This window comes from Marmota monax, unplaced genomic scaffold (genome assembly GCF_021218885.2).
Source record: "Marmota monax isolate L192 unplaced genomic scaffold, Marmota_monax_Labrador192_F-V1.1 WCK01_AAM20220418_F8-fsc00005, whole genome shotgun sequence".
Classification (NCBI taxonomy): domain Eukaryota; kingdom Metazoa; phylum Chordata; class Mammalia; order Rodentia; family Sciuridae; genus Marmota; species Marmota monax.
Genome location: NW_026692254.1, coordinates 12,637,141 through 12,657,300, shown reverse-complemented (window position 1 = coordinate 12,657,300; position 20,160 = coordinate 12,637,141). Strand labels below are relative to the sequence as shown.

General features: G+C 37.6%; 2 protein-coding genes and 1 non-coding gene across 8 annotated transcripts in view; 1 reads left to right on the top strand and 2 right to left on the bottom strand.

Annotated features, from left to right (window-relative positions):
• Positions 1 to 12,111, top strand: part of Fan1 (FANCD2 and FANCI associated nuclease 1) — a 34,104-nt gene extending 21,993 nt beyond the window's left edge. For both annotated transcript variants that reach the window (XM_058576659.1, XM_046435611.2), the window contains exons 11-14: positions 3,558 to 3,661; positions 3,899 to 4,093; positions 4,615 to 4,743; positions 11,794 to 12,111. In XM_058576659.1, coding sequence (XP_058432642.1) covers positions 3,558 to 3,661; positions 3,899 to 4,093; positions 4,615 to 4,743; positions 11,794 to 11,931 — 566 coding nt within the window. In that variant the 3' untranslated portion in view covers positions 11,932 to 12,111. The remainder of the gene's footprint in view (positions 1 to 3,557; positions 3,662 to 3,898; positions 4,094 to 4,614; positions 4,744 to 11,793) is intronic.
• Trnat-ugu (transfer RNA threonine (anticodon UGU)) lies at positions 10,062 to 10,134 on the bottom strand. Its single transcript has one exon. It is a non-coding gene; the product is annotated as a tRNA-Thr (tRNA).
• Positions 12,112 to 12,906: 795 nt separating the features above from the next.
• The window catches only part of Mtmr10 (myotubularin related protein 10), a 49,262-nt gene continuing 42,008 nt past the window's right edge, over positions 12,907 to 20,160 (bottom strand). For all 5 annotated transcript variants that reach the window (XM_046435644.2, XM_046435634.2, XM_046435652.2 and 2 more), the window contains 2 exons: positions 17,203 to 17,385; positions 12,907 to 16,075 (listed from right to left, as the gene is read on the bottom strand). In XM_046435644.2, the coding sequence (XP_046291600.1) occupies positions 15,479 to 16,075; positions 17,203 to 17,385 (780 nt within the window). In that variant the 3' untranslated portion in view covers positions 12,907 to 15,478. The remainder of the gene's footprint in view (positions 16,076 to 17,202; positions 17,386 to 20,160) is intronic.

Genomic DNA, 20,160 nt, shown 5'->3' with positions numbered 1-20,160 from the left:
AGAGTGTTAGGGTATTTCAGTCAATCTCTGGGGGCTCCACCTGGTGAGTTAATGAATATGCCGAGCAGGTCTAAGAGAGGAAGTACACATTTGACTATGACAAAGTTCATATTTTGGAGCTGGGACTGGCCATTTGAGAAAAATATACATGAGTTAGTTTAAATGTGCTTGCTCTTCCTTTTCATATCATGGTTGTTGCAGGCATTTCACTCAGTTAATAGATTTGAGGTGTTAGCTTTCCTCTTAGGGCTTCTTCCTTGTATGCACAGACATGATAGAGGATGAGCCCTCCCGTACCATAGCCCAGAAGGGCCTGTTGGCCATGGCTGTACCTCCCAGGAGTGAGGCACAGTTGTGGATCACATGTGTTATGGTTGGATCCTGCTTGTGCAGGCTGTTTGTTTGTGGAGTCACTCAGAATGAGAGCTGCTTTGGATGTCTCTTGTCATAAGCACTATTACATAACAACAGATAAGGGTTTCATTTTTTACAAAATAACTGACTCATTTCTTAGGTCACTTAGAAACTCCTTCTGTTTGGGTATACATCAGCTTCTCTTCCCCTCTTTTATTCTTTCTTTGATTTTGGTCTCAGAGAATGAACTGTAAATTCAGTGCTTTATCTAAGGTTCAGGGTCAAGTGAAGACATTGAGCACTTACTTGCCTTATAATTGGTAAAATAAAATTGTCATTCCTGGCCCTTAGTAGAATCTAGTACTGAGTAGAAAAATAAAAGTAAATCAAGGAGGGAAGAATTACAGAGGAAGCTCCTTTATTCTATATTTAAGATAAGGAATAAAGTAGGGCTAGTTGTCCTGGAGATACCCTGAGGGCCTGGCTCTAATGTTTTGTTTTGATTTTTTATTTTTATGAAACTTTTTATTATGGAGGATAGTGACCATGACTCTGCAAAAGTGGAAAACCTTGGGGCTGGGGTTGTGGCTCAGTGATAGAACGCTCACCTAGCACACGTGAGGTGCTGTGTTCAATCCTCAACACCACATAAAAATAAAAACAAATGAAAATAAAGGTATTGTGTCCAACTACAACTAAAAAAAAAAAAATAAAAAAAAAAAAACTGGAAAACATTTCTGATCTTCAAAACTCACCCAGCTCTCGTCTTCTTTCTCTCTTTTCCTACCAATTTCCCCTGGAATTTGGAAGCTGACCCCAGGTGTCCTCTCATGGTACTTGTTTTGCAGCTCACATGGGCCACTCCTGGGGACAAGTCTTTCCCATCCTCACATCCAGGCAGCATTTTCCCTGTGCCTGTGCTGTAGGGTCACTAGTGTGAAAAACACTCTGATATCTTCAGATAGGTAAAAATCAAAGACATTACTCCACTTCAGCATCATGTGAGTGTTCAGATTAATGACAGTTTTAGAAGGATAACTACAAGATAGAATTTTATAAAATATGGGTTTCTTTCTGGTGAGTGCTAAGATTAATCTATATAATCTTTATTATAGGGAAGGGTGATGCTATTGGGGAGGAAGTGTGGAGGCCAGTGAAAACAGAGATACAATAGGCCTGAAAAGGCTAGACAGAAAAGAACAGAATGAGAATTCCAGCTCCCAGATAATGTCATAGGAGATGTGAAAGCTGGGCAGTTGCTGAAAGAAAGGGCAGGCTGTAAACCAAGCCGTTACCCTGACAAACAGTTGGAAAATTCTCTTCATAGAATACTAAATAGTTTTTATAAAAATATATTTCTGTATGAATATATTTTTCATTTTTTAATATTGATGCAATGAAAATGAGCTGAATACTTGCTGGGCTTTAGTCTAGAGGGGATTTCACATAAGGGTAATCTCAAACCCCTTTAGGGATGGTTATTTCTGAATTTCTCAGAAGGATTGCACCAAAAATGACTTCAGTTGGAGTCCACATGCATCATGTGGCTTGCCAAGAAGTTCAGGAACAATTCTGGCCTCCATATTCTTGACTGAGCAGTATATACAAAAGGACAGGAAGCTGATTAGAAGTCAAGGCCTAACTTTCTTCCTGGCAGGACAGGAGCCCAGTATCCTGGTACAAAGCTTTTTAGTAAAGTTCAAGGCTTTAGCCAGTGGCTCCAAACAAGTCCTGTTTTTGCCTCTGTTCTTTTGAATCATAGAGACAGGCTGCAGAGACCAGGGGCTAGAACTAAGACAGGGACAGAACAAAGAGTCTGGCACAGCTCAGGAATGCAGGACAGAGGAACAGGTCATATACTGCTGCTGATGGAGACTCTGGTCTCTGTCCTAAGAGCACTTTTTTGTGCCCATGAGGCCACACTGCAGATGATTCACAGTGTCCCTGCAGAGAACCTGCGAGCCTGGGTGGCAGCCACATGGCAGACCCAGGAAGGCACATAGTGAGCAAGCAGCCCCTCAGGCCAGCCTCCCAAGCAGATGAGTGGTGTTGTCTTGTCTCGGCTTTCTGCCCTGTGCTCATTGTGGCCTTACACATGTGGACCAGGGCCTGCAGTGTCAAGAGTCTGGCCAGCTAGAGGAACTTTCTTGCCAGTGTGCATAGTGTGTCAGAAGTGGGGTCTGTTGTTTGGTGCCTCCTTTAGCCAAAGCAGTAATGTGCAGAGAGGTATCCATGTGGTTGCCTTCCCTTTTGGGTGTGGTGATATACAGAGAAGCTCAGCTTAGAATAGCTCGGCAAACAGGAACTCTCTGGGGACAGAGGTATGGGGCTATGCCAAAACCCATTTTTTTAAAATTAAGTTAATTTTATTATGGAATGAAAAATATCAGCCAAAGGAGAGGTAAAGAATGGTTGGTGGATGAATGACCAACCCATTTAATGGTATCCCATTTAGCAAAACAGCCAAAGCCCACTCTTATCCGGTTATGGACTCTGCCTTTGGCTTTCAGTGATCTGGCACTTTATTTCTTTCTCTGAGGTGGTCTCCCAGTTAGTAATGTGTGTGGGACATGAGGATGGAGTATCTAAATTAAATGGTTTTTAAGACTGAAAGCTTCTATAAAAGCCTTGAATACTGGAAACACTGGGAAGACCTTGTTCAGGCCAAAGCAACATAGTGTGTAGGTAAGTGAGGTGAAGTGTAGCAGCACCTGCTAAGTCTGGAGGTGTGGACATGGCCACTGCTCCCCAGTCTCCTCCTGTCAGTCCCTTTATGGACATGTTCTTGAGGGATATTGGGGGATGCCTGACACAGAGCCTGCTTGTGGATTCTGCACCCAGCTCAGCCTCCACCACTAAATCAGAGCTGAGGAGGGAACCTGCTTTTTTATTATTAGTATTTTTTTTTTAAGAAAACATGTTCCTTAGGTTATTCACCAAAGTGAAAAACTCTGCTTTGTGGCTTTGCAATGTTCATTTGAACTTTTCCATGATTACTAAGATTTTCACCCTTCAGTGGGCTTCTGTATGCAAATAATATAGTATAAGAAAATGATTTAGGAATGGCATGAAACTAGCATTTTCTTCAGACTAAAAATATTTATTATTTCCTTGAAATTGAATATGCAGCAGATAACAGTGGCATTTTCGAAAAAGAAAACAGACAAAACTGATTTTTCCTCCATGTGTATGATTTGTTGCAGGGATCCATGGAGAAGGGTCTACCTTCAGCACCCTGTATGGCCTCCTTCTGTGGGATATAATCTTCATGGATGGGATACCAGACGTCTTCAGAAACGCCTACCAGGTAAGTCGTCAGTGCTGCCTCATGAGGAGACCCTTCTGCATGCGCCTGTGATTCACACCCACTTGTGTAATAAATTCCTTTCGTATTGGTTATATATATCAGATAATTTTTGCAAACCTTTTGAGAAGAAGAATGTTTCAACCAACTGGCCATTTTCCAAATTGCATAGGTTTTGAGTATTGTTGAGGAGTCTGCTCTCTAGGCATGCTGTGAGAGCTTGCTTTCTCTGTGACACAGGCATCCCCACTGGACTTGTGCACAGACAGCTTCTTCACCAGCAGGGGCCCAGCCCTTGAGGCCAGACTGCAGATGATTCACAGTGCCCCTGCAGAGAACCTGCGAGCCTGGGTGGCAGCCACATGGCAGGCCCAGGAAGGCAGAGTGGCTTCTCTTGTCAGCTGGGACCGCTTCACTTCTCTTCGGCAGGCTCAGGTAACAGTTCATCTGTATGGCAAGAGCTGGTCCCAAAGTGATGTCTCCCTGGTCCGGGGTGTCCTTTTGGCAACTATCAAAATGCACACAGGTGTGTGTGTGTGAGAGAGAGAGACAGAGAGAGAAAGAAAGAGGGACACACACATACACACAGATAGCTTCTTTTTGCTTGACAGGACTCTTTTCTGTCTCTTTTTAACTACTGGCCTCTATGAGTCATTGCAGTCATATTCCTGAGTTCTGACTCTAAAGTTCCTTCTTCCTCAGATGTTCCCCAGGATGTTCACACAGGGCAGAAGCCTGATAACTGATTGAAGAGAACTGGTTCCCCAGAGTTCATTAGTGGGGATTTTTGGCAGTGGCTCTGGTCCCTCTATAAGCAGCAAAACAACCTCTGGTGTACCTGGAATCCATTTCTGTTGAACTACTCTGGAGTTGTTCTTTGTCTCATAGTTGCTGAAGCCTATTTGAGGATCTCCGCCTAAGGAAAGAGGCTAACTATTCATGTGTTTTGTGTTCAGGATCTTGTCTCCTGCTTGGGGGGTCCCATCCTCAGTGGTGTGTGCAGGCGACTGGCTGCTGACTTCCGACACTGCCGAGGGGGCCTCCCTGACTTGGTGGTATGGAACTCCCAGAATCACCGCTTTAAGGTCAGTGGAACCAGAATGGAAAGTTATGTTTGTAATTTTGTTTGCTGCTGAATCAGAGGCCTCACTTTAGACACTACTTGTGTGGCTGCTTCCAAAACTGATTTCCTCAAGAGCTCCTGGGCCGAGGGCAGGGGTTTGGGCAGGGGGTGTCCTCCCTTAGGCTGTGCACCACAAAGTAGCTTGTTTCATCAGAGCAGGTGAGTGAGAGGAGCCATTGAGCCTGATGGAAGGCCAGGTCTCCTGCACCTTCATCATGGAAGGGGCAATCCATCACTCTTGCTGTTTCTGTTCTCAGAATAAGTCACCAGGTCCGGCACACACTCAGAGGGAGTGGGTCCCATAGGGTATAGACACAAAGAGCTTTGCTATGCTCCCTGAGAGTGAGCACCTCCTCAGTTGTTGTCCATGGGGTACATTACTTGCCTACTCTGAACCCTGCCCTGATATGCTGCACTGGTTGGTTGCTTGCTTTTTATTGAGTTTCGAGATTAAAAATAAACTTGTGTGTATATTATATATATTATATGATATATATATATTTCCTGGATACAAGTCTTGGTTATATTTCATCTAGGTCTATGGCTTCTCTTTTCATTTTCTTGGAAGAGCAGAATTATTAAATCTTGACAAAATTCAGCTTACCTTTCTTTAATGGATCATATTTTTGGTGTCAGATATCAAAAAGGTCCTTAAACTAATAAAAGGACATATCAAGTTTTTAGAATACAAATCAATATGCAAGAATCAATTATATTTCTATACAGTAGCAGCAAGCAAACTGAAAGTTGAATAAGCAGCATCAAAAATATAAAATATTTAGTAAGGATCAACCTCTTAAGAGATATACAAAACCTAAACACTGAAAACTAAAAACTTTTCTAAGAGAAATTAAAATATAAATTGATCCTTACTAAGTATTTTATATTTTTGATGCTATTTATTCAACTTCCAGTTGCTTGCTCCTACTTTATAGAAATATAGTTGATTCTTGCACATTGATTTGTATTCTGAAAATTTTTTGGTGTATTTCATTGGATTTTCTACATTAGCATTCAGATTGTCTGCTAAGAAAGAGAGTCTTAATTTCTTCCTTTCTAGTATTGATATTTTCTTTCCTCTTTCCTAGTCAGGAAAGTGCAATCAGTCATTGCACTGGCAGAACCTCCTATATAGACTGTAAGTGGGAAGACTGGCATCCCTTGTTTCTGATCTTAAGGGAAAGCTCTTAGTCTTTCATTATTAAGTATTGTGTCAGATGCAGATATTTTGTAAGTACATTTTATCAGATTAAGAGATTTCCCTTTATATCTAAGTTTTCTAAGAGTTTTTATCAGGAGTTAGTTGGATTTTGTCAAATGTTTTTAAAAAATTAGGGCTGGGGTTGTGGCTTAGTGGTGGAGTGCTTGCCTCACTCATGAGAGGCACTCAGTTTGATCCGTAGCACTACATTAAAGTAAATAAATAAGATAAAGGCATTGTGTCCATCTGCAATGAAAAATATTTAAAAATTTGACATTATTATATGATTTTCTCTTTACTATGTTAATAACATAATTTACATTGGTTTTTGAATCTTTAAATATTTTATTACATATTCTAAAGAAGTTAAAAAGGCACACAATAGTCAGGTAAGCAGTTATGTATAGTTAATTAGTACTTGTATAAGTCAAAGACAGGACTGTTGTAAACTGTACAGCAGAGCTCATTGAGATAGTACATAAGGCCTTCCAAACAGTGGTTATCAGAACCACCCAAGGAAGTTCAAAGAAAACTACAGATTCCTGCTATGCACGGTGGCACATGCCTGTAATCTCAGTGGCTCGGGAGGCTGAGGCAGAAGGATCCTGAGTTCAGAGCCAGCCTCAGCAATAGCAGGTGCTAAGCAACTCAGTGAGACCCTGTCTCTAAACAAAATATAAAATAGGGCTGGGATGTGTCTCAGTTGTCCAGTGCCCCTGAGTTCAGTCTCTGGTACAAAAAAAAAAAAAAGCAACAGAAAACTACAGATTGCTGTGTCCACATCCCCCAAATTATGATTCAAAGGGTGTGAGTGAGGGTGTGTACAATCAGGCTTGAACCAGTGATATAGAACACAATCCTTTCTTGATTGGTATGGGTGGCTGAGGATACTGAAGTGACAAAAGTAAAGACATCTTAGACCCAGAAATTGGTGATGGGTATTGAGCTTCACAGTAAGAAGCATTTCTTCATTATGGCTATGGCTTAAGGAAACTGTTGGCTTCCTCAAGTCTTGGCTGGCCCTTTTATTCAGAATTCCATCTACTCATTGCTTGATCTCAACAGCTGTTCAACATCACTCTAGCCACAAGTTACCACAGGCCAAGAGCAGCCAGAGGCCCAAGAGTCTCAAGAACTTCCCGATCGACCATTCACTCCAGTGAGATTCTTGCCTGTTTTTTAATAGAACTCCAGGCCTAAGTACTCAGTAACAATAAAATTAAATATTTCTTTAGCCCTGGCTTCCACTTGTACATATTAAAAATTGCTCAACTTATCTGTTCCTTTGGATAAAAGCAGGTTGAAATGTTTGCACCCTTCTACTCTGGATAACGTGGCAGACTTTAGCACATAATCTTAGTCAAACAAATTTTTCCATCCTGGGTACTTTTCTGGTACCCAGACAACAGTATCCAACATCGTGACTTTGAAAGCATCCAACTTTACAATGTCTACCACTGCTTCATGCACAGTATCATGGGCTTCCTCATCAAAAGTCAGCTTTCTCCAGCCAGTGAGAAAACTGGAAACACTTTGGAAAACTGGCTCAGTTCTAGGATTGTTTTTAAGATCATTTCAGCAAGTTTCTCTCTTCTGGTACCCAGAATGCAGATAGATTTATTCTGTATCCTAAAGTCTTTCTGAAGATTCTGCAGTTCCTCTGGGCCATGATGGTTCATCTTCCAGGTGATTTCACTGTGCCTCATTTCCCAGAAGAGCCTGGTTTGGAATCTTTATTTATTTGTTTTGTTTTTGCGGTGCTGGGGATCAAACCCAGGGCCTCCTGTATGCTGGGTAAATGCTCTACTACTTGATTTTTCAATCTTACAACCTAACTTGCATTTCTTAGATAAGCCTCACATAATAATTGTGATAAAGTGTGGATTTGATTTTGTAAAATATTATAATTTTTGCATATATGTTCATGAAAGATATTGATCTGTAGTTTTCTTATAATATCTTTGTTGAGTTTTGGTTTCAGGGCAATATATTACTGGCCTTTATAGAATGGGATGGAAAATAACATTTTTGGTCTTCAGGAATAGTTTGTTTACAATTATTATTAGTCCATAAAATCTTCGGTGGAATTAAACAGGGAAGCCTAACAGGCCTGGAGTTTTCTTTTTGGGAAACTTCAAAACTCTACATTTCTTTTTTAATCAACATAGAGCTATTCATGTTATATTGATTGAACTTTGGGAGTTTGTGTCTTTTGAGAAGTTGTCCATTTCATGTAAGTTGTTGAATTTTTTTGGCATAAAATTGTTCCTGTTTCTCCTTGTTATTTAAATATCTGTAGAATCATTATTTCTATCATGCTTTTATTCTGATATTAGCGGTCTGTATCTTTTCTTTTTGTGACCTATCTGGTGGGAGATTTATCAATTCTATTGATTTTTCTCAAAGAACCAGCTTTTGTTATCATTGATTTTTCTCTAATGTCTTTGTTTCATTGATTTCTGCACTTCTCTTTATAAGTTCCATTCTTCTGATTACTTTGGATTTAATTGTTATTTATGGTTTCTTAGAGAGGAAGTTGTAATCATTACTTTGAAAGTTTCTTTTTATAAGTCCATTTTCAAATATCATATTCTAATTATGTAGTACTGGTGCATGGTTACACCTTAATATTATGTTTGGTCAGTTTCCTAAACTTACTTATTATGCTCAATAAAGTTACTGATTATTTCTTTGTCGATTATATTGGATTATTCATAGGAAAACACAATGTATTTGGGAAGTAAATTTGCTTTGTCATTTGCAAAAAAAGAAAAAGTTTCTTTTTCTAATAGAAGTTCATTGGATTAGACAAAGGGAAATGAAGAGAAGGGAGAGGGGAAAGGAATAGGAAAGACAGTAGAATGAATCAGACATAACTTTCCTATGTTCATATATAAATACACAATCAGTGAAACTCCATGTGTGTATAATATGTCAAAATGTTATGTATATCTAAAAAGAACAATTTTTAAAAAGTTTCTAATAAAGGTGTTTAGCACTATACATTTCTTTATAAGCACTGCTTTACCTGAATCTCACAAATCTGATATGTTGTTTTCATTTTCATTCAGTCCAAAATACTTTTTTGGAACTGGGGATGTAGCTCAGTAGTAGAGTGCTTGTATGCAGGGTCCTGAGTTTGATTCCCTAGCACCCAGAAAAACAGAAAAAAGAAAAACCCACAACTTTCTTCTTTCCCTTTTGATTTCTTTTTTGAACCACGACTTGATTACAAGTGAGTCAATTTATCCAGTTATCTTTCAGCTGTTGATTTGTGGTTTCCTCCTACTAAAATCAAAGGGCATGTTTTATTTGACTAGGATCCTAGCAAATTTGAGACTTAGACGTTTTATATAGTCTTACACGGTTTGCTTTGGTGACTCTTCTATTTGCAAACTTAAATATGTGTTTAACTTGTTGGGAAAGAGGAACAGTATTTTAAAATGTCAATCAATTATCTCAGGTTGATTTATACTGTTGTTTGAGTTTTCTGTGTCCTTACTGTTCCTTATTAACTTGCTCTATAAACTTTTGAGAGAAGAACATTAACATCTCTGATTATAACTGTGAATTTGTATGTTTCTTCTTGCATCTCTATCAATATTTGCTTCATGCATTTTGAAATTAGGATTAGATGCATAAATTTAGGATTGTCAGGTCCTTTTGACAAATCAACCCTTTTATCATTTTGAAATGCCCTTCCTTTATTCCTGATAATTTTTTTTTAATTTAGAAATCAAATTTCTCAGCATTCATTTGATTAGTGTTAATATGATACATCTTTTTCCACACTTGTACTGTTTGGGGGGAGGCATTGGGGGTTGAACTCAGGGGCACTTGACCACCAAATCACATCCCCAGCACTGAATTGCTTAGTGCCTTGCTTTTGCTGAGGCTGGCTTCAAACTCAGGATCCTCCTGCCTCCAAAATAGCTACTGGGATTATAGGTGTACACCACCACGTTTGGCTTCCATTCTTTCACTTTTAACCTATTTTATCTTTATATTTCTATGAGTTTCTTATAGGCAGCATATAATTGCATCTTGCCTTTTAGTCTTTTTTTAATTTTGTTTTTTTTTGGTAGTGCTGGGGATTGAACCCAGGGCCTTGTGCATACAAGGCAAGCACTCTACCAACTGAGCTACAACCCCAGCCCCCTCCTTTTAGTCTTTTTAATCCAGCCTAACTTTTGCCTTTAATCGTGGTGTCTGGAATATTTAAATTTAATGTAATTACTGAAATGCTTGGTTTTGAATCTTAATACTTGTTTTCTCTTTGTCTCAGGTCTCTTTTGTTCTCCCTTTTCTTCTTTTTCTTTTAAAGATTGCATTTTTTACCTTAACTTATAGGATACAACTCTGTTGTATTTCTTACATGGTCGTACTAATCTTAAAAGTTACTGTCCACCTTCAAGTGATACTACACCATTTCATGTATGGTATGAATAACTGTGCAACAGATTATTCTTATATCTATCTCCCTCCTAGCATTTGTGTTCTCATGCATTTCACTTCTACACGTAACAAATTCCGTAACACATTATTTTTGCTTTCTGCAACTGAGTTAAATAATTAATGGGTCTATTTACACACGTAGACCAGTTCTATCGCTTGTTATTCCTTTGTACAGATTCACATTTCCCTTTGGTATCATTTTCCTAGTTGAAAAATTTCCTTTAACATCTTCTTGAAGCAGAGGTCTTCCAATCATATTTTTTAGGTCTTGTAGGACTTCTGAAAAGTCTTTATTTAGCCATTATTTTTGGAAGATTATTTTCTCTGTGCACAGAATTCTGTGTTGACAGTTCTTTTAATACTTTTAAAATACTGGTTCACTCTCTTCTAGCTAGAATTTTAAAAATCCTGGTTGTTTCTAAAGATAATCCCTTTATTGATGATTATACTTTTTAATCATTGTATTTCTTAGTGTAGTGTACTATTCTTGATATTTCTGTGCTTGGGTTCATTAAAGTTTTGTGTTTCTAGTTTTCATCATATCTGGAAAAATTTTGGCCATTACTCAGTAAAAATAATTTTTTTTCTCCTCTCTCTCCCTTGGGGACTCTAAATGTCCATTAGGCTACAGAATACTGTTATAAAGTTTTTTCTATACTTCCCCTGGGATTGTTTTTATTTCTGTCTCCTAGTTCAGTAGTGTGCAGTGAACAGAACTGACAGAGCTCCTGCCTTTATGGAACTGATCTGTAATAAAAATATCTATAGATTGCCATGAAATAAATAAGTACATGAAGCTCTATCCATCTCCTTAGAGATATGGTGGACCTGTGAGATAGGTTTAAGCTGCTTGAAAGATAATAAATCAGGCATATGAAAAACAGGGAGAAATGTCCTTTAATAGAGGAATAGTGTGAGGGCCCTTGGAAAGGGCATAGGTTAATCTGAAAGGAGGCCTTTGGAATGATTGGTAGGGCCCAGATCCTAGTTTTGTAGGTTAGGATAAGAAATTTAGATTCAGTTGTAAATATAACAAGTAATTGGATGGTTTTAAATAGGGGAATAACTGTAATATTTGCTTTAAAATAAATTTTCAATAATTTTATACTAAGAATCAATTTGCAAATTCCTTATGAATAACTGCCTAGTTTCTACAGAACAGAAATATTTCTCAATTTTTTTTACATATGTATTGCTTTGTATATGTAAAGAGTAGTGTAATAGAGTAAGCCATTTATAAATAATTGTCAGTGAAAATGACTATAGCTAACATCTGGGTAACTGTTCAGTTTCAGTAAAATACTAATTTTTAAAAAGTTTCAGTAGAATACTAATTTTTAAAAATTTATCTTCCAGCTTGTAGAAGTTAAAGGCCCCAGTGATCGACTTTCACAAAAGCAAATGATCTGGTTGGATGAACTGCAGAAGTTGGGGGCTGAAGTAGAAGTCTGCCATGTGGTTGCAGTTGGAGCTAAGAGCAAAGGCCTCAGCTAAAGCCATCAAATTGGGAATATTTAGTTATACAGTAATATTTTTAAAAGCATAAAGTAGTATTACATTGTATTTAATTTTGATTTTATCGTCAGTTATAAACCTGAATTACTAATTGATCATTGTATAGTGTCTGTATCTCGGAGAACTTGGTGTCTGTTTGAAATACATGAATTGATCCCACACAGTGGGTAATGGTCTTTTTTATAAATGGTCAAAACCCTGTTGGCCATTTTAGGAGCTGGATACATCTATGCCAATAAATTAGACTTAAGAAAAATAAAAGCAAAAACAAAAATGCAAACATAGTTCATAGCTTTCAGCTTAGGTCTTCTATAAAAGTAACAATTTGGAAACGAAGATCCTTGAATTCAAGTCTTTCTATACTCTTTTACACATTTAGCTGTTAAATATTCTTGTTTTGTGACTACTCAAGAAGGGCAGAAACAACAGTGCAGATTCAGATTGCCTCAGGAATTATACAGTTCTCTTGAATTTCTTAACTTCTTATAGTACAGCATCTGTAGATGCTTGCTATTACCAGTTAGGGCAAGATCGCCAACAGCATGAGCAGTATTTTTCAAGGCAGTTGTACCTCCTCATCCTCTATGTTGAAATAAGGCTGCTCATCACCATTGTTGGGTCTCAAGCAGGTAGAAAGGTGATTTAAATAAATGCTAGGCCCAGGATGTGGGCTAGAGTCCTTGGTCTCCCATAGACTGGGAACTTCTGGGAGAAACTTAACTCCCAGTTTTTGTGTTTATTAAATGGAAGGACCAGTTAGGGCATGGTCTATTACTACCCACATGGCCTAAATACAGCCATTTCTAAAATGTAAAAATTGTTACTGATCATGACTCCATTTTAGAGGGCAAGCAAAACCCTGTGTGAATGAAGCAGTATGTATAGGTAAGAGAGGTATTTACACATCTTCAGTCACTGTGCTCTGGCATATTTCATATTAATAATTATGACAAATAATTTCATGGAAATTTTATTCAGCATCAAAATTTCCTTCACATTCATTCTGCTGAACAAGATCTTTCCTACTCGTCCTACTTCAACTCAAGTCATCAGTTTTAGGCACAAAGGTTTTGTTTTCTAAGTCAAGTTTTTACTACTTGAGGTTACTGCCACAGCAAGAAGATTTTGTTGAAAGTTGTGTTGAACAGTTTTCACCATGTTAGTACAAATTAATATCCTTTCCTTAAATAAAGTTAGTCAGACAATTTTGGTTTTAAAATTGGTTCCCATCATAAAACAACAGTGAGACACTGTACATCTTCAAGTCCAACACTAGGAAGTCCAATGCCATCTGGCCTTTGCCTGGATTCCATCACCACAGGCTCCACAGGGCCACGGGGACTAGGGGTGTTGAGCTCTCTTTGGTACATTGCACGCAGCCATACTTACCATTTCTGTCACCACAGTGTCATTTTTGTTCGTAGAGATGCCAAGCAGCTTTATAATGGCCCAGACTTAAGGCTGTTAATAGTTGTTTTTCATATTATGCACAATGAACTGTGACACAATAATCATGATAATAACAACTATTCAGTAAAAATAAGACAAACCCCATATTTTACTACATTTGATTATCATACAAAAATATGCATTTTTCTATTTTAAAACAGTATTAATAGTACCTAATCTTTTTTAAACTTATAAATTCACACACACACATAAAAATCTAAAGGAGTTGAAATAAATGTGTGAGGAAAGAAAATTATACAGAAATAGGTGTTCAATTCAAAAAATAAATTTAGAACAATTTATAATAATAAAAAAGCAGCTTAGTGAAGAAGGGGGAATTATTATTAAAATTTCAATAGCAGAAAATACTATGGTGTCTTAAAAGGGTTGGGGCTGGTTTCTAATCAAGGATTATAAAATCTTTAGTGACAATAATGTTATTTGTACATACTGAAAATAGTTCTTGTTTTCTACGCAACAAGTTGGCTTTAAAAACATTGCGTTTATCCACAAAATGATAAATTTCCTAAGACACTTAAGAAAAAACAATTTTTAAAAGGCAAACAAAGTAGAAATAGCTGTTTAGTACACATATAGGTAAAACTATCCTGAAAAAAACTTGTTTGGGGAAAGGAAATAAGCTAACTAGATACTTCACTATAATTTTTTTTTTCAAAATTCTTAAGATGGCAGTTTAAGGAACTTTAACATAGTCAGATTTGAATACATATATCTTTTAAGCAGATGAGGGTTTGTTGGGGGGAATGGCACTAAATGCCACTACCAGCAGCACCATTTTAAGGAGCTTAAGCTTGGACCTTGGCTAGGTTCTTATAGTTTGAAAATGGGAATTTCAGATCAGGAATATACCTTTTTAAATTTATTGGTCTCCTCTTAATATTGCTGTCAAAAGTCAGGAAAGCATGTGAGGGAGTTCTTTGTATTAGAACAGCAGTATTTTGAGAGAAGTACACTTTTATTTCTCCTGTTCTTTATTTGTAAGCATTAAGAACTTTAGGAGAAGCACTTCTGTGCAGGTGCCCTGACTTGTGACTTCACTAGTTATTTCCATGGTGTGCCTGCCAGCAACACTTCACCAGGCTGGGAATGCTGACAGGGATGCCTCCAAGCAGGCCTTGCGGTCTATGCAGATAGCACTCTACTGTCTAGGAACCAGTCTGCCAGAGCTAGGGCTGGATGGCCTGACAAACTTCTCAGGATTAGAACTCAGGCTGCTGTGTCCTCAGTGATTTTCAAAGGGACAGAAATTTACTTTGGGAACTCCTGGCTACTGTTATGAAGCTTAGTATGAAAAACCTATTTTCAGTATTTTAACCTCCTAATTTTAAAAAGTGAAATTAGATTTCCTGTGTTATTCATATCTTAATGTCAAAGGCACTTGTTTTATTATCTACAGTGAATACTTGAAAGTTACAGTACACACTGTTTTAAAGTTAGTCCTGTGGAGTTAAAAGCAAGCTCATGATTTCAAAACACAGTAATCTAAGTACCCAAACAAGGTGATCTAAAATAATAAATTTGGTCTCAAAATAATGAATGAATTGAGCTCAATTTGAGAAACAGAAAGTGACCAGAAAAAATACAGGAATACCTACTAAAGTCTTTTGGGGGTTTTCCTAGAGATTCCTGGAAATATACTAAATACTAATTTCTTAACTTTCCTGATGTCTACTTCTTTAGGTTGGTAATCCAACCAAGTATCTAGTAAGCTTTAGTAGGGGGTACAAAGAATGGATTATGCAGACAAAATAAATATAGTAGAGAAAACCTGATTGGTTTGATCATAGTTAAAAGAATGGAGAATGTTGTCTGCACATCACCTAAAATAAGCCAGAAAGAACTCTAATGCTAGAGAACATAAAAAACAAAAATTACATTTCTCTTAAAGCCACTGTAAAGGGAGAGTGATTCAACATATTTTTAAAATATTAGTGCAAATTTCATCTATTATTCTTATATATAAAATTATCAGTTTTAAATGCCTAGGTTAACAATTTTTGATTCAGAGGGAAAAATTTATAGAGCTTCCCTTCAAATGTTCAGAAAATACTACATTTTAGTCTTCATTTGCAAGTGTCTCAGTAGATAACCATATTTTGGCCCCACTTAAAAATTTGCTTAATGGCGTTCCTGAAATACTTCGTCTGCACAGATTTCCTACAGGAGAAAACGGAAAGGAAGAGGAGAGAAACTCTGGTGTCCCGGAGGTGTCATGAGGGCCGCTGGTTCTGAAATACATCCTGCTGTGGTCCAGCTCTGCATAGCAGGCTTCTAAGGGGCCGCTCCGCTGCTGCCGCAGCATCCTACTGAGCACATCAACTTCATCAGCCAGAAGGGAAAGCTTGTGAAAGGCAGTGATGGAGCCCCCAAGGTTGATCTGAGCCTCGGGGATCCAGCGGAAGTAGCACAGTTTCCACAGTTTTATGTGTGTTCCAGAGAGATGCGGCAGTATAACCCCGTGCAGGTCAGCTGGTTTAGAAAACCATTCTCTAAAATACTGCTCCATATCACTGTTCTGGCTGTCGGTGTGCTGAAGTGGGTCTGGCTTTAGTTTTAATATTAATGAATTTCTCCTGGGCAGTAATTCTTGGTCACTGATGATTCCATTCTTTATAGAAGATGGCATTCCTCTTAGTGTGGAGCTGTAGCTTTTCTACAGAGAAGAGAGATCTTAGCATTATTTTCCTGGAGCGTCCCTTTTTAAGAAAGACCAAAGGTATAATGGCAAACATAAACTCAGTATTTATGGAACATGGATGGAATTTCAGCTGCAGAGAACATTTTCATTCCTTCCCTTATGATTAACGCTTATTCCAATTCTCCTTCCCTGGAATAACACTGTTTTTAGGGGTTAACTCTCCTTAAGGCTCTAACACCTGAATAGGGGTAGGAAGGTGAGTGAGTAATCCTTGAGTGCACATTTATGGCTTCTGAGTTAGGAAACAACAACAACAACAACAACAAAACTAGGCTTGGCTAATTCTAGAAAGAATGGGCAGACTAGATGTGTTTCAGAAAACAGGGTTCTAGGCACAAAATATGATCTGCCAACTCTCAGTTGCTGATTAGGCTTTGTGAGCCTCACACATCAAGAAGAAAAGTCAAATATGGTTACATTAGTAAAAAAGGAAATGATCCCTCAAAACCCTGCATTAACAGTGTTACTTGGGAAGTGACTTTACTGTTGTTTTTTTTTAAGAATTGTTTATTTTCTTTTAGTGAGATCTGCAGTTTATCATATTTGCTATATTCTTTCAAGTTTTCTAGAAATAAGTAGTCATCTTTGACTATGGCTTTCATTAATGTACCTCTAAATAGCAACTTCTTTTTCCCTTTTTTAATTGATTCTTTTTAGCTACACATGACAATAGAATTTATTTTGACATAATTATAAAAACATGCAGTATAATTTGTTCTAATTCAGTCCCCAGCACTTCCCCTTCCCATCCCTTCCTCCCACGCCTTGTTCCCTTCCCTCTATTCTACTGATCTTTCTGCTATTTTAGTTTTTTTTTTTTTTTTTTAAATTCGTGTCTTATGGATGTACGTGTTGGTGAGATTCACTGTGGTATATGTATGTAGGAATGTGAGGTCAGATTTATTCTACTGTCTTTGGGGAGACAAAAATTAGAAGAAAGATCAATGGAATGACTACTTTTAATACCTGTGTTCTGAAAAAGATGTTTTGGTTATGTGTGAGCCAACATAAGGTTTTTGTTGTTGGTGCCCTATTGGAACCAACAACAAAACAAAACCAACAAAACAAAACCAACAACCAACCTTCGTTCGCTTAAAAGACTTCATTGAGCCATTCTGTATGCAAGGCGTGCTCTTTCCAATGTAGAAGGGGTTGTGGAAAAGCGTCCGATCCTTTGCTGTGAACTGAAGAGACCAGTCCCAAACTGAGGGGAATTTTAAGCCCTTTTCATCACCCAATTGGATATTTTTGCTTATAGCAAATTCCTGCAAAGTAAAACATTTGAACATGTGTGAAAGGATGCACAGCTAAAGATTTTCTCATTTCGGCTCCTTTCTTTTGATGAGCCCTCATCATTACGCAGGTGAAAGGTTCTGAACTAGAGCATCTAAAACCCCCAGAACAGTACTTGTTGCCCTATGAGCAAATGCAACAGACTCTTCATCGAGCTCCCAGCCTTCAAACCAGGAAGACAATAAGGATGTTAATAAGAGAAGATACCATAAAAAGTCTTAGAATGTGCCAAAGCCCCTACTTTGGAATGATGAAGCCTGGTGATCTGGTTTTCACCACAATAAATGGAGGCAACCTAAGGCCGTGGGGTGACATCCAGGCCCTCACTGTGGAGGAGGGCATAGGGCTCCTCTGGATGGCAGCCTCCAGAAAACTCAAACTAAGCATTCACCTTTAACAGTGTGGAGAAAGGACCCTCATCTTAACTAACGCAGGCTACCTCAAGTTTATGCATAACAGTTCCTTAGAGGAAATAATACCTAGTACTGAGTTTGTGGATTGTAGGAAATGATTGATTTTTATTTTCTGTTCTATATATTTCAATACTTTCCAAATTTGCTACAAAACAAAAATAAAGTTTTTTTTTATAAATTAGTAAAAATGCAAAGAATAAATATTTTTAAAAGTACAGCAATTAGGAGACTGTGGCTGTGTCACAGCTAGGCATATTCTTTACTGCAATGATGGCTTAGAATCATCAAAAAATGGTTAACCTATGAAATGGCAGTGCATTTTTAAGAAGCTTTAGAAAATATTCTTATTTTAAATAATTAAAAATTCATTAAGCAAATGTACTTAAAAGGTTTTTTTTTAGTTATTTGAAATTTTGTCCTATATATGGATGGATAAAAACAACCCATCTTCTTTAAATTGTTGAAATCAAGTAAAACAGAAGCCTCAAATTCCTTAGCAAAGTATATAAAAAACAATCACTTTTTAAAAAAAATATGAAAACTGAAAATGTGTATCTCCAAGGAAAATCAGATTTTCCACAAACAGCTCCTGACCACTAATGTCCAAGGTGGCCTCAGAATGGAAAAAACAGGAACTACCATTGGCTTATGGCAAACGTGTAGAAGGGGAAGAGTACAGCAGTTATGTTAGTACCCAGGAGGGATTCCTGATAGTATGTGTCTGAGAAACAACTTTTGAAATAGCCAAATTTAAAAAAATAAATACAGCACTATGACATGAAACAGAAAGCAGATGCAATACTATAAAAACTCTACCTTTTATTTCTAATAAAGATCTATTTGTCAGTAAATCTTGACATATCCAGAATCTAGTCAAGTAGTAGGGATAAGCAACAGTATCTCTGGGCCCAAGTTCTTTACTCAGGAGTCCACCCAAAGCAATGCCATGTCATCAGGACCCCAAAGCCAATGTCCTCTCATTGGACATTTAGTCAAATGTGGCAGTAGGCATCCTGGTCCCTTGTCCCTTTCCCAAGTTCCCACTGTGTGTCTGTGTGCATGGGTGAACAGCTGTGTGCACAGGGCAGCAAAGGAAAAGGTGGAGAGAGCCGAGGGGCAAGCAGAGCCCAGGAAAGGATGAGCTCTCAGGAAAGGCACAAAAATGATGACAGTGTGTAATAAATGAAAGCAAGGAACTGGAAGAACATTATCTTAGGAATAAGTAAGCTTTACCAGCTTTACGTAGCTCTCTTCATCACTGGTTCTCAGTTCAGTTTTTGGAAAGGTTCAATCCTTTTAAGAAAGCAAGTTTATATAAATTTCCTTCCCAAGGTATTCAATCTAAAACATGGAGAGGACTTAGTTTCTCTGAGCCCTGAGCTCCCCAAGAGTGGCAATGCTGGGCCAGCCTTCCCTCCTTACCTTCTGTGTTCTAAGAACTGGCTTCCATGCCTGAGATGAGACCAGCCTCCACTCTCCCTCACAGAGCCCATTTTCTGCTTCTATAATCAAACCCCACATTCAGTCCTTTTCTTTGGGATGCTCCTCATTAATGAAATTCTCCCTACTGTGAGTACTAATACTCCATTTTGTCTTTCATACCTACAATCCAGAAAAACAACTCTCTCTCCAGAATAATTTACAAAATATTTCACAATTTACAAAACATTTTCATCTTATACAATGAGGCCCAAATGAAAAACATCACCAATAGACTGAAGCACATTAAAAGTAGATTTTCAGGTCTTCATACATGGTATATAACCTTGAAAATAAAGTCAACCATAAAGAAAAGATGTTCCATGAACAGAATATTCAAGAAATATGGGATAACATTAAAAGGTTGAGTTGAAGATTTATTGGGATAGATGAAAGCTGTGAAATACAAGCTAAATTGATGCATAATCTTTTCAATTAAATAATATCAGAAAAATTTCCAAACCTCAAGAATGTAATGGAAATTCAAATAGAGGAGGCATATAGGACTCCAAATATACAAAATATACAAGATCCACTCCAAGACACATTGAAGTAAAAATATCTAACATATAAGTATAAGGATAGAATTTTAAAAGCTGCCAAGAGAAAAATGACTGGTCACATATAGAGGTAAACCAATCTGGATTTCAATGCCCAGACACTAAAAGTCAGAAGGGCTTGGAATAATAAACATCAAGCTCTGAAATAAAATGGATACCAACCAATAATACTATACCCAGCATAATGAAGCTTCAGAATTGAATATGAAATAAAAATTTCTCATGATAAACAGAAGCTAAAAAAATTCATAACTAGAAAGTCTGCACTACAAAACATACCAAATGTTTCATGAAG